Raw genomic sequence first — 15,001 nt, 5'->3', positions numbered from 1 at the left:
ATCACTTTATGTATATAAATGTACGTAAATTTTTTTTATTCGTATTTTAGAAATGCTAATTAATAAAAACAACTAATAATATTGGAAAATAAAATTACTTACATTATTATAATCAAGTATTTGTAAGGCTTTGTTAACATTATTTAAATGATGTACTCTCATCCGGCCTTTTTCTCTTTTCTGTTAAAACAAAAAGAACATGATGTAATAAAGTAATGCGAATTAAAAAAACTACCAACTAAATAAAAAGTAGCAGCAAATAGGATTTTAAAAGCCTGTCTGAATAGATTTTAGATTAAAAACATATCGGGATTAATGGTAATTCCATCTTTAGTCCTCCGCTACTGTTCAGTTGTACTCAACCATCTCTTGGCAGTTTCATTTCTTTTCTCTTTCTCTCAACACTCCCGCTCACGTTTTCATGCACTTTCCCGCGCGGTATAACCTTCTCATTTCTTGTTCTCGCCAAATATTTTATTGATTTTTCCTGTGTTGTTTGTTTCTTTTGGTTCCCGCGCTATAAAACCCCCCACTCCCTCTTCCTTGTAGACCATGTGGTCATATTCTTTCTCTAGTTCAGTGCGTTTTTGACACAGTACGCGTTTACTTTGATTAATTTGGTGTTTGAGTAATTGTATCGTCGCTGTTTAACCCGCATAACGCATTTACTGTTAGACTACACGCACCTTAGGGCTGAAGTTCATCAGTGCGTAGGACTGGACCCAAATATCACTTACTCTTACCGTCTTTGGGCGAACACTCACACACACGCTCCTAACTTTTCCAACTCCTTTCATCGCCTCTTCGGCGCTTCGCTAATATGTGTAATCACGCACATTGCTGCCTGTATCAACCACTTCATTCGACAAAGGTAAGTGCTTTTCACACTCTCCTTTCTACCTTTATATTCTTTATACTTTATTTACTTTATTATTATTTAATGCGGTGCTTCTCCAGCACATATCGTCTCGCCTTTCCGCGCCCCCCGCATCAGGGTGTAAGTCTAGCGCGCTCACAACTACTACAGTACACTATTAGTAGCCCCTGGACGTCCTCCAAGATTAATATTTAGAAAGATGCACGCACACAACGGAAACGTCTTAAAGACCAAGATGAACTGAAAAATGCGAATACTACATTAGAGGGACTGCAGCTGCAAACTGATGAATGGTTTTGGAACATCACATCGTGCCGTCAGGTGACATTTACTGGGAAATTTTCAATTTAGTAAATAAAGAGATAAGGCCAAAAGGCTCCAAGCAGAACATTTTAGGAATGGGCTAAAACTAATAATGGTTCTGCGATAATCTTTGATAGTAAAAACATTAAACTATCACAAATCGGAGCAGCTCCTTAATTTTTGCAAGGTTACAGATAATGGAAAGATTAGTTAGAGCATTGAAAGGGGCCATCTGAAAATTGAGAGGTCGGTAAATAATGATAATAATGTCACAGTAAATGAAGTAGGTCTCAGTGCAGTCTCAGAGTCAAGCTAAAACAAACTATTGAGAGTGTATTGGCAGTGACTTTTAGAAAGTATAAGATGGTTATCAGACTCAGCTTAACGTACGGCTAACACCAAGGTAATTACATGATACCGAAAGACAAACATTATCGGTTAATAGTTATCTCTATAATTTAAACACTCGTTTGAGGTGCCGTTTAACAGCAATGGGACCTAGATTGCAGGATAAAACGATTCCTTCTATTCAGAGATTTAGGTTTGCACCTGGATGTGAGCGGGCCGATTACAGTTTTCTGCGTTTGTTGTAACATGAATTTTTTTCAGAATCTACTGTCTAGTGGAAATACTGCATCATCATCCTAGATTTATAATTTTTTTTTTTAACTGACACACCCACAAAACACTTTTGAGGGATGCTTAAAGTAAATTTCCCTGAAAAGCCCACCAAAAAACAATTTTCTCGTTTAAATTAAGTTGCTAAATGTTTAGGTGGGGAAATTTTTTAATTAAATTTCGAAAAAATTAAAAATCTCAATACCTGTCGTACAGCCAAAAATTCAAAAAATATTAAAATCCGAAGAAGTGGCAGTACCGAAATGGAATATCACATTAGTGGTCTGCAACTTTTTGTTTTTTGTGATAATGTATGCATTCACGTGTCACTTCATAAATACGTGTACACACCATCTTTTTTTTTCGCGTTAGATTTCTTCAAAACATGTACACTGGGCAAAAAAAGTCTGTGAACACTAACCTAAATTTTATTACTTTTATTATTATCTTAGTAGAAACATCTTTTATTTTCAAATGAAATGTACTATTCGATAGAGAGAAACCTGAGTTTTTCATTTTATATTCAATCTTTTATTTTTGTTCAACAGGAATATCACAATTAAATGTTTAACAAAACAACACCCCAAACGAATGCAAAAAAAGTCTGAGAACACTTTGCAGAAATAAATCATTCTTACACATTGTACGTGTATTATAAATTTTAAAAACTTGTCGGACCTCCTTTGTTCCTAATCACTTCCAACAAGCGAGCTTTCATCGATCCTACTAATTTTGTGGTCGTCAACGTTGGAATTTTATCCCATTCTTCTAAAATGGCGTTTTTTAGTTGTTCACGGTTTCTTATTCCACTTTTATTTATTTGGCGGCTGATTTCATCCCACAAATGTTCAATTGGGTTAAGGTCTGGCAATTGTGGAGGGGTGTTTAGGCGCCGGGGTGTATTATATAAGAGCCATTCCCGAGTTTTTAGTGCGGTATGTTTCGCGTCATTGTCTTGTTGGAAGACAAACGTTCCCTCCAACCCTAATTTTTTTGAACTTTCTCTTAAATTGCGTCTTAATATATCTACATACACATATTGGTCCATCTTACCATTAATTAGATCTAACTTGCCCACTCCTTTAGCACTCATGCACCCCCACACCAGAATGTTGCCTCCCCCATGCTTAAAAGTTGGCTTTATATTTTTCATTTTCATAGCTTCATTTTTTTTTCGCCACACTTTTTGTCGTCCATCAGACCCACAAACATTGAATTTCGACTCATCTGAAAAGATTACGGTTTCCCAGAAACTAGAAGGCTTAGAAACATATTCTTTCGCGAAATCCAATCGGCGCTTACGATTTATTTTATTGATAAAAGGTTTTTTCTTTGGGACTCGACCGCAATAATCGTATTCATGTAATTTATTTCTAATTGTCTGCGGTGTTACGCTTACACCATAACCACTTGATCATTCTTGACTGATTTTTTGAGCTGGTTTCTACAATACAATAGAGAACTTTGTAACTTTATTCAATCGTTTTTCTGTTTGTTATCTTAATGTTTTTACACATTTATACAGCTGTTCACAGACTTTTTTTGCATTCGTGTGAGGTGTTGTTTTGTTAAACATTTAATTGTGATATTCCTGTTGAACAAAAATAAAAGATTGAATATAAAATGAAAAACTCAAGTTTCTCTCTATCGAATAGTACATTTCATTTGAAAATAAAAGAAGTTTCTACTAAGATAATAATAAAAGTAATAAAATTTAGGTAAGTGTTCACAGACTTTTTTGGCGCAGTGTATTTCTGGAAAGACCTCAATTTTTTTTTTAAATTTGTCATGATTGCAATATGTTAAAAGAAGTTGCTTGATTAATAAACATTATGCCACTTTATGGATCCAATGCTGCTACGGTAAAATAAATTCAAAAATTGTATTTTGTCAATATTATTACTTCGCACGCTAGGAGTAATATTTACTTGAGATTTTTTTAAAACAGCATTAGTACGCTTGAATTGAACGCATTCATTCATCAGGGGCAGCAATGCCAAACCGTTCGCCTATGTGATTCGATACTTCAGAATCAATTCCCAAGAATGAATGTCGTTCAATGGTTCGCATAATAATTCAGTAATTAGCCAATTCTTTGAATAAATAAACATCCTTATCATATATTGTCTGAAATAATTTAATAACTTAATAAACGTAATAAATTGAAAAAAAAAGTCTATAAAAGAGGTTGCAAAATGTTCCTGCTTCCACGAGCGGGAACTTGTGTTGTTTTGTGAAATAATTTTATTAAATTTTCAAAATATACTTTTCTTTGTAGAAGATGATTTTAATTTACGTAACAATTATGAACAGTAAGTCTGCTAATTTACAGTATGTATTTGAAATGTCAATTCTTCTTTTTAACTTTTTCATTGATAATTAATTTTCCCACACACAAATGGGTTATAGTTCGTAAATAAACATGACTAATAAGTCATTCAACAAGCATTCTAATTAACCTGTGAGTCGGTGTAACATCCATATAATTAATATGCTAAAGATTGATGTAAATAACCACTTATTAGAATAGCAGTATATTTAGTTAAATAATTTGAACACAAATAATTTGCTGGTATACATACATATGTATAAAGATATAAAACTTTTAGGCAGTCTTTATCTGGAAAGAATGATGGATAATAACTATTATTAGACAATATGGCATGATGCACGTATAAGTTATAATTTGTACAACACTTTTGGCAAATTGTTAATTTTGATAAATTATCAGATTATACGCTAAAACATTTTACACCAAATATCTATTAAAATGTAATCAAACTCATTAGTTAATCATATTTTTGCTTTAATAAAAAATAACAAAAAAATGGTTTACCAAACGTAAGTTATCCGGAAAATAATGCAGGATTTTATGTTTTCTTTAAAATACCCCTCCAAATAGTAAACTGTTTATGTTTGTTGGACTTTTGACTTTCATAAATGTAAACACTTATTAATCCTCTTTCAAATAAAAATGTTTGTTTACCTCTGTAACATTTTGCTACTTAGAAATAGTTCAGACTAAGATGTCAAAGCGTGATTTTCGCATAATTTTGTTTTGCGAGTTCAAACTCAGCCGGTACGGGGCCCAAACGGCCAGAAATATCAACGATGTCTGGGGCGAAGGCAGTATAAGTGAGTGCACTGTTCAACGGTGGTTCTAGAGATTTCGAAAGGGAGACTTGAGCCTTGAAGACAAAGAATGCCGTGGAAGAAGTTCTGCCCTTGATGGCGATGTTCTCCGAGCTTTGGTGGAAGAAAATCTCAGAACAACTGTTCGAGAATTGGCAGGGAAACTCGAAGTCAGCAAATCAACCGTCGATGACCATCTCAAGGCGATTGGGAAGGTGAAGAAGCTTGAAAGTTGGATTCCTCATACATTAAACGATCGCCAAAAAGATCAGTGGCAATGAAATTTGTGCTGCACTTCTTTGCCGAAACAACAGCGATCCTTTTCTGTCCAGAATTGTGACTTGCGATGAAAAGTGGGACCTCTACAACAACAGCAGACGCTCTTGACAGTGGCTTCACAAAGGAGAAGCAGCACATTTTCCAAAGCCCCTAAATCATAAAAAAAAAAAAAAAAGGTAATGGTTACTGTTTGGTGGGCTTCATTTGGTCTGATTCATTACAGCTTCTTGAATCCTGGCGAAACCATCAATGCCCAATCGTATTATAACCAAATTGACGTAATGCATCAGAAATCGGCAATAATGAAGCCATCTTTAGTGAATCGAAAGGGGCCTATTCTGTTGCATGACAACGCTCGGCCACGTAACTCTCGTTTGACTTCCCGAAAATTGTTGGAGCTTGGCTATGAGACTCTGCCACACCCGTCCTACTCACCGGACCTCTCGCCTACTGATTACCATTTTTTTTAGACACTTGGACCGCTATTTACAAAATAAAAAATTTATTGACCATAGGACATTAGAAAATGCGTTTTCTGAATTTATAATTTCTAAGGATTTCAAATTCTATACAGAGGGTATGGAAAAGTTACCCACACATTGTATAGAAAGTAGTGGAGACTATTTTGATTAATAAAAACAGTTATAAATTATTAATTTTTCTTTTTTTTTTCTTTTAAAACCACAGTCCTTCATTATTTTCCGGACAACCCAATAGAAAAGTGTTTCTAATATTAAATTTTTATAAAATGGAAAATAAAATAATTAGAGCGGTTAATTAGTATTTGGGAAGCCTGACATTTTCAGGGTTGCAATACAAATTGCTAGATTATGTAACGTTTTCATGATGGCGCCAAGACATTGAAAAGATAAGCGTTCCAAAATTCCGTCATCCTATATTAATGGAAAAAGCTAATTTTTTTTATCTTTTGGGAATTGTTACCAAACTGTACAAACATTACTTGCTCAGTTCTAAAAGCGTCGGTATGTAATTATTAGACCATTGAAATGTAGACCCTGAAATGTAGAACGAAATATCTTCAAATAAGTTTCAAAAAATATACTTACATATTCTTTTCCCGTAAGAATTTCCAAGAGTGATAATAAAACAGTGCCATCTTGCAGGTCAACGACTAAATCACTTATAGGACTATGGTTTCGCTGCAAAACAAACATTGAAACCACTTTAATAAAACATTTGAAGTAGATAATGCTTTAAGATATTCATGATCTATCCTCTATAATGCCAAAAAAAATGTAATAAAAATAAAAAAAAGATCGCTGTTGAACTGTATGCTGCTGTCCTTTGGCCTTGATATAAATAAGAAAGAATCTTTATGATAAGTATGGTTGCCATTAAACTGAAGCTCCAACAAATGAATGTATTGGAAAACCCAACAACTTTGCCCAGTAGAGAGACGTGAAGTTCATTTGAGTACCTGGGCAAGAGACAAAGATAGAAGGCATTGAAAAAGCGGTCGAATTGGTTAGAATTGATTGTGAACACTGTTCTGCAGTCCTGAGAGAGCGGTGGTCTAAAAAAAAATTGTAACCGAGAGAGAGAGAGATTGAAAATGGAAGATGAAAGGTTTAAAGAAGCACAGAAGGAACCATTTTGGGCGATTTAGGTTAAAAGAGTTATGAAGAGGATTGGTCGGCAAGATATAAAGTTCCGCCTGTCCCTGATTAGATTGCAACTAATAGTTTTGGGTAAATGCGCCAATTGGGCACGCTTGGCTAGCCTCTCGATCTTCACACCACATTGAGTGACCAACAATCCTGATGGCAAGAACTGTGATGAAGAGTTTCGAAATTGTGTTTGACCACAGAGAAGGAATTAGCACAGTGGCCAGCTTACTAGATCGAACTCTTGAAGTTCAACGATATTTCATGGTGATATAAGCAGACCGTGAGAGCGGTCTTTAGGGTCTTCGTAGGGTTTCAATCCCCCCATTATCAGGGTTTTGGCAAACTGTCAAAAAATATATGACATTATAGACGTAATCGCTAAAAAATTGAAGCCTGAAGAAAAGCGTTACAGCAACTGCGGATCAGTACTTACTTTTGTAAGTTGCGAATTTATCCACTTGGCAAAAGTCTTCTTTTGAACATCCTCCCGCTCATCTGCAACAAAAGAAGAAAGAAATATATTATCTAACTTTTATTATGATACGTCAGGTCATAAAAAATTATTGTACATGGTCATTCTATCAACAGCAAAAACATTTACAGTTACAATAAAAACACTATAAATGGTACAACCCAGATTAATCAGGTTGCTGCTAAGGAATAGTTATTTATTTAACAAGTGTGGAAAGTAGTACTTTTCCTCACACAAGGCAGGGTTTGCACGCACGAGCGAGCGAAGCGAGGCAAGTGAAAATTGCTGAGTGTGAGGAAAATACTTACACTCGAGTTAAATATTATATTTTTTCTGCAACCATTAGGGTTATTAACAAAAAAAAAACTAAACAGGAGTCACTAGAATCCATTTTAAATTTCTATAAGGTAACACTATAACCTTTTTAACTGTTATAATTAAAAATATCTAATTATTTATTAAAGTATTATTTTTATTTCTATATTCCTTTCAATTTTTATTTTATTTTTTAATATTCGTTTTTTAATTATTTAGATAAAATAAATTTAAATAAGCTTATTAAAGTTTTACAGAAAATATTGAATAACAAAACTTCTTATATCAAGGAAGCACAATAAAGTTTTTTCACTCACTAGTGAGGAAAGTGACACTAATGGGAATTTTCCCCCACTAGCGAGGTAAAGTTGGGCATTACACAGCTGATTTTAATTGAGCAATGAGAACATTCCTACATGGTTGCAGAAAAACAAATAAACTAGTTACATAATTAACTAAAGAATAAAAAATGAAATAAGAAAACTCAATTTTTCTTTCCAACATCCACTTTTTACATCTTTAGAAAAAAGTTAATGAAGACCGGTTCCACTAAGAATGATCTTGTAGCGGATTCATTGAAATGATGGGTAGACATGCCACTTACAATCAAGTTGAGGAAGCCAATGGTTATTAATCTCCCCACTTATTCGATTTCCTTCAACATTTTCCTTCGCATCAATTTCCTCACTTTCCTGTTTTATTTGCCACGCTTATTAACTAAGGATTGAACGAACCAACTGAGGGCCGTAAGCAATCATTTTCTTTGGGTCTCCGAAAAGTAAACTTTCAGACGAGATTTAGTGAACAGTGAAAGACAAAGAATATGAAGTAGCAACTGATGATAGCGTAGGTTAACAAAAATGATCTTGTGGCCCAATTTGGAAATTCACTACAAGCTTGCGGGCCGCTTATGTACATTATTAGATTGAACCCACTACACAAAGTTTTTGCAGTGAAAATCCAAAACAGAATTAATTATTGTTATTGTTTTTATTATTATTCATACAAATAAACACAGATAATATAATAATGGCAATTATGAAATGGTCGAACATTTTATTTATTTAATTAATATGATGTTTGTTTCTCAACACTTGCACTTATCTCTTTGCAAGTAGATCACAATGCGCGTATTTGCACAGCGTGATTGATGTTGCAGGTTTTCATACATTAAGTTCGAGCACGATTTATGTTTGGTAAATTTTCTTTTCGAAAAAACGATTCGCTGGTGAAAGTAGATCCAAAAGCTCCAACAACTTTTTGTGCCAGATTTCTCAAATTAATAAAAAAAATTTTGTGACGTAAGTGATATAAAAAACTATTTTTTATTCTGATTTTCCAAAAAATGGGTTTTAGTTCATTATTACATTGTAAGCCAATCAATTCTATTTGGAGATAATAAATACATTTTTTCACATTAGGATTGTACATATTATCGCAGAGATTACTCTAATATCTCAGGAGGTATAGTTATTAGAAATTTGAAGGAAATGTAAAGCTTCCAAACTTTATCAGCTTATATCTCTTTCATAAATACAGTTAGAATGATGCAATTATGCACAATTGAAGAAGTAAATTAGTATTATAATTGTCTAAATTTTCGCCAATAGGATAGGACAGGGGTCGGCAACCCGCGGCTCTTTCATCCAAATTTTGTGGCTCTTCTGCCTGTCCAAAATAAATTGTATATTTCAATTTTATTGAAACAAATGCAAATTTCATTTATTAAAGTAAAGATATTTTTTCAAAAAGAATTTTAAATGTGATAGGTTTGAAATTGAATAGAATTATATTAAAATACAGTACGTAATATATAGGACTGCCGCCATTTTCATTCAAATACAGGTTTAATTATTTATTTGTTTATTTACTTTGTAATATGTGAAAATAAATACATAAAACATTTAAATGTTATTGAATATCATCAAATAATTGAATATATCAAATTATAATTTTTGAATACAAATGATCTACAGAGTTGTTTACACTATCATCCTTGCGGCTCTTGGTAAGATTTACTAAAATTATTTAAGGAGAAATGGCTCTCTACTTGAAATAGGTTGCCGACCCCTGGGATAGGAGATACATCAATTCGAAATATGAAGGAAATGTAAAGCTTCTAAACTATCACCTATTATCTCCGTCAAAAATACAGCTAGAAAGCAGCAATAATATACAATTGTAGAGGTAAACGAGTATTACAAAGTATATATTTTCGGAAAATTTACAGAGTAACTTTATGCTTGGTAAGTTTCATTTTCGAAAAAACGTTTCGCAAGTGAAAGTTGATCCAAATGCGGTTCCAGATTTCTCAATTACTCGTAGTTTTTTTTTTTTTTTTTTTTTTGTTACATGAGCTTTATAAAAATCTAGTTTGATTCTGATATTTCAAAAATATTAGTTCATTTTGTGTTCATTTGTCAATCATTTCTATTTTGTGATAATAAACCAATTCAGTAAAATTACGATGAATCTTGCGGGCCATAAAAATATCCAAAGTGGGTTCGCTACCCTTCGCATAAAATAGATTTCATTTGTATCTTTTATTTAGCAATTTAATGCACACTTGTAAAGTGGGAATAAGGCGTTAAGTCTGACATGTGCATCTCACTTTTGTTATAGTATTGCAATATGTCATTTCCATAGTAAATCACTCTCCTTCTTCCATGGCAAGAGTCCGGGTTGCTTTACTCTGCATGATAGTATCAGTTCTCCAGCTGTCTTAAAGTTCCTACAATCCAAAAGATAGGGTAGTTTGTATACACTTGAGTGCTCCTAAACTACGGATACTAGCTGTAATATATGGCAACAAATTATTTAAGAGAATGATAATTAATTTTATGCAAATAAAATTAAATTTACTATAAATTTGAGGAGAATGGATCCGGTTGCATGTTTTAATTCGTTACTAAATTTTAATCGTGTACTAAATACAGTGATGGCTAAATTTTTTTGTAAATACTGCAATCTCGGCTAGTTTAAAGTAGAACTTCCCTTTTACTCATTTCGCTACAAATGAATCATACAATATCCTGTAAGTGCCTCTTTTCCTTCCATATTTAATAATTATGTATACAACGACAATAAAACCGAGGCGCCACGATTGCCGAACGGCAATCTGATAATTGAATTGATAATTAAATAATAATAATAATAATATTAGTAAATTGCACAAACAACAAATCATTCACATCCAAAAGCGGTTAATCTTAAACTTAAAAAATCTCAAACTTAAAATCTAAACTTAATGGCTTTCCAATCTTACACTTAATTATTACCTTTAGCCTAATTTTGGTAACTAGTTCTTCAACTTCAGATCAATAATTGGGCAACGCTAGATTTCATTAATCTATTAAATTCCTATAATAATTGATGAATGTCCGAATCCCGTTTAGTATGTACAGAACATGCGTTCTTGGAAGGATTAGCGGTGCGGTTAGCGTATTGGATTCTCACGCGGAGATCCCGGTACGAATCCAGATGCTGGCTTTTAGATTTCATTTTCCTATAAGCTTCTTACAGTTCACTGTCAGTGTTGTCTGTACTGGGAGAACTCTGTCTGGAGGCCGGGAGAGCACAGGATAAAGCTCCGGGCGCCATTAACCTCAGATTTTGTTGCGCCTTAAATCAATAAAAATAAATAAATAATCAAGCGTACTATTAAACATAAATCATCTTGACTATCCAAAAACCGTTGCTGAATTTACCTATGTATTTATTTTTAGTCTGGTTTGCCTTGAATGGCAAATTAATGTTATCATAATAATATAATAATGTAATAATATACAATAATGTAACAATGTAATAAGTAATTGTTTTCTTATTACACATAAACCGCTTTTCCAGCTTTTTTCTTTTAATGTAACTTTTAAAACTTGTCGTAAGCTAAATTTTCTTTTATAGAATTGGTTTTATTATAATTTTTTCATTCATTAATTGGAGATATTAAGTATGTATTTGTTTATCCTGTGTCTTTATCTGTATACAAGTACAAAATTGTGTACAAATGTTTGCCTGTACGAATTATTAAGCACCATTTCCTGTACCGGTAGGTAGTCCAATAATAGGTGTTTTTACATATCAGTTTGATTTCAGACTATTCCTCATATTTCATATATAATGAAATAATGAGAGAAAGTAGTAGTTAAGTATCTTAACTGCCCAGCGCCAACAAATTTGAAGCGATAATTAATGGTGAAATTCTCTTCAAAAAACAATCATTACTTTAGTTTTACACATACTATGCTGTTATTATCATTAATATTATTATTGTTGCCCAAAATAACAAAGTACTTAATATTTTTGATAGTTATAATTTCATCTATTTGTTATTTATCACGAAATTGTATCATTAAAAAAATATAAAAGGAATGTTCCAAATTATTATAATAATTAAAATTAAACATCTGTTCCACTTCATTTGCAACTCCTCCCTAACCTAGCAACGTTAAATAACAAACTCCTTCACACTACAGTGTACTGCTTAAAACAAATTAATGTCTTTCACTGGTACAACAACTGCCTAACGAAAGCGAATTTCTTACCATAACATCACTTCTTTCTCACCTTCTTCTACTATTCAACTCTTTCCATTGTCTTAATTATCGTTAATAGTCTTCAAATTCAGGAAGAAAGGATTTTAGGAATTTACGATGTCAGGTTTGCGTTAGGCATTTGTTATGAAGGTGCACCAGTAGAAGCCTTTAATTTGTTTTAAGCAGTAATAGTTGTGTGAAGGAGTTCGCATTTCAAATTTGAAATTTGTTCTTATAACTTCTATTTAACAGATTAGCTTTATACAAAGTGAGTATACTATTAATAGTAATATTACTATTATTAATAGTAATTTCAGATGTTTAATTTCAATGTTTTAAGTTTTTTCATTTTTAGGAATGGAGAATCGCCAATGCACTAAAGCTTCTGATTTGATTTCCAATGTAAGTCCGGACAACAGTTTAAATCAGCTTGGTACAAATTTAAGCATTACTGATGGCAAATTTTTTGAACTGTTACAAGAAAAAAGCACAAGTTTCCAAAAAGTTGCGCTTTGCTTAAAATGTCAACCGGAACACGTCGAAATTAGGGGGCACGGCAGTTCTTCTTCCAATTTTATAAGCCACATGAAGAGGAAACATGGACAAAAATGCTTTGAAGATTACACCTTTTACATAAGAGAGAAAACTGTGAGAGGCAACGGGGCAGAAAAAGCCGCTGTTCAGCAATTTGAAACGTTGCAACAAAATTTTGAGCGTAATATCTTAAAGCCTGGGTGCCGGGCCACATTGGCGTGTCCGGAAATGAAAGGGCGGACGAGGCTGCAAAACGAGCAGCCTCTACACAAACTAGCCATACCATCCTTGTTCGGCCCACTGACTTACAAATATATATGAAAAATATTATAAATAACAAGTGGCAAAGTCAGTGGGATAATATTGACGAAAAACTTAAAGAATTTAAACCATGTGTGCGAAATGCTAAAGTCGAGAACTACCCGCGGCATGAATCTGTAATTTTAACGAGGCTAAGGATTGGGCATACACGTGTGACACATGGGTACCTCCTCATTGCCGAAAGAAGGCCGAGTGCCCGAGATGCCGAGAAAGGCTGACAGTGTCGCACGTGTTGGAAGGGTGTCAGGCACTGCGAACACAGAGAGAAACAGCAGGCCTGCCACATGACCAGCGCGCAATTCTCCAAGACGGTTCTCCTTATGTAAGGAGGCTATTTGATTTCTTAAAAAATATTTTTTTTTTTAATTTATTTTGTTATTTACAATCTGTATAATACACTATACAATAAGTAAATAGGGAGATTGAAGTATAGAGGCGTGAAAGGCAGGAGGAAAGAAACTGCCCAGCGGCAGCACTTTCTACAGGATATTAATTTTAAGCCTTCAGACTGCGAGGAAGTCGCGGGGCCACTGGCGATTCAGTCGGCGAGGAGGATTGTTAGGAATGTCAGAGGAGGCGAGAGACTGTACTAGAGGATTGGAGCAAGTGGAGAGAGCACTATGGAATTTTTGATATTTAGTCTTGGCTAATTGGTGTACGAAAGGTATGTTGAGGTCGTTGTGTAGAGTGAGGTTAGTTACGTAGAAAGGAGCTATCTGTCGAAGTAGTTTTGATTGAAATGTCTGTACAGTCCGTATGTTTGTAGGTTTGGCTGAACCCCACAGCTCCAGTCCGTAAGTCCACATTGGTTTGATGATAGTACTGTATATTAATCGTTTGAGTTCAATAGGTAATTTGGAGCGACGTGCAAGAAGTCTGTAAAGTAGTTTCGCACGTTTTGTCATTGCTTGTCTTTTAAGTCTAGTGTGTGGGTTCCACGTGAGTCGCTTGTCTATGTAGAGCCCAAGGTAGCGCACCAGATCTGTATAAGGAAGAGGATTGCTGTTGAAGAGAACAGGTGGACAGGAGCCCCGCCGGAGAGTAAACGTGGCGTGCTGGCATTTCTGTGAGTTCATTTTAATCCGCCACTTCTTGGCCCAGAATTCTATTTTATGTAAGTGTGTCTGTAATTTGTATGAAGCTGATGTAGGATGTGTACTTGTGGCTAGTATGGCTGTATCGTCTGCATATGTACAGAGTAGTGTAGAGGGTTGTACAGGTATGTCTGATGTGTATACTGTGTAGAGAACGGGGCCAAGTATACTCCCCTGCGGCACTCCCGCCCTCACTGTGGAGAAAGAAGAGATTGCTGAGCCAGTACTAATTTGAAAGAACCTATCTGAAAGATAGGAGCGCAAAATGAGGTAGTATGTTGAGGGAAGATGCTTTTTTAGTTTGAACAGTAATCCAGGATGCCAAACACGGTCGAAAGCCTGGCTTACGTCTAAGAATGCCCCTGAGCAATACTGTTTTTTCTCCAGTGCTGAAGCAATAACATCAACAACCCGGTGGCATTGTTGAATAGTGCTATGATGACACCTGAAACCAAATTGGTGGTCTGGTATAACACCAAACTCCGACAATATGGGGTTAATACGCTTAAGTAACAGTTTTTCAAGAACTTTTCCTAGAGTCGGCAGTAGGCTGATAGGTCTGTATGATGAGGGTAGGTGAGCAGGTTTTCCAGGTTTCGGAATCATTCGCACCACTGAATACTTCCAGGATAGCGGAAAGTATGTAGTACGAAGGACAGAGTTGTAAATGTAGGTGAGGAAGATGATAGCTTTTTTAGGTAAGTGGCGGAGAATTTCAGAGGTGATGAGGTCATATCCTGGAGACTTTCTAGATGGAAGATTCTTGATAGTGTATTTAACGTCAGAAGGAGTAAGGGCTTTTGGTGGTAGTGCGAGAGGAAGTGGAACGTCCAGTTCTGTTTGTATTTCATCCATGTGTATATCGTCCGTCATATCAGGATGAGGTGTAAAGA

At 34.5% G+C, this 15,001-nt stretch overlaps 1 protein-coding gene across 10 annotated transcripts in view; it reads right to left on the bottom strand.

The window, feature by feature from the left end:
• The window catches only part of LOC141448166 (dystrophin, isoforms A/C/F/G/H-like), an 898,384-nt gene that overhangs the window by 665,630 nt on the left and 217,753 nt on the right, over positions 1-15,001 (bottom strand). For all 10 annotated transcript variants that reach the window (XM_074116317.1, XM_074116303.1, XM_074116369.1 and 7 more), the window contains 3 exons: positions 7,271-7,332; positions 6,277-6,369; positions 103-180 (listed from right to left, as the gene is read on the bottom strand). In XM_074116317.1, the coding sequence (XP_073972418.1) occupies positions 103-180; positions 6,277-6,369; positions 7,271-7,332 (233 nt within the window). The remainder of the gene's footprint in view (positions 1-102; positions 181-6,276; positions 6,370-7,270; positions 7,333-15,001) is intronic.

Source organism: Rhodnius prolixus, unplaced genomic scaffold (assembly GCF_049639745.1).
Source record: "Rhodnius prolixus isolate KJV_2025 unplaced genomic scaffold, Rpr scaffold_1, whole genome shotgun sequence".
Taxonomy (NCBI): domain Eukaryota; kingdom Metazoa; phylum Arthropoda; class Insecta; order Hemiptera; family Reduviidae; genus Rhodnius; species Rhodnius prolixus.
Note: the sequence above shows the minus strand (reverse complement) of the source record. Positions and strands in the feature narration are given on the sequence as shown.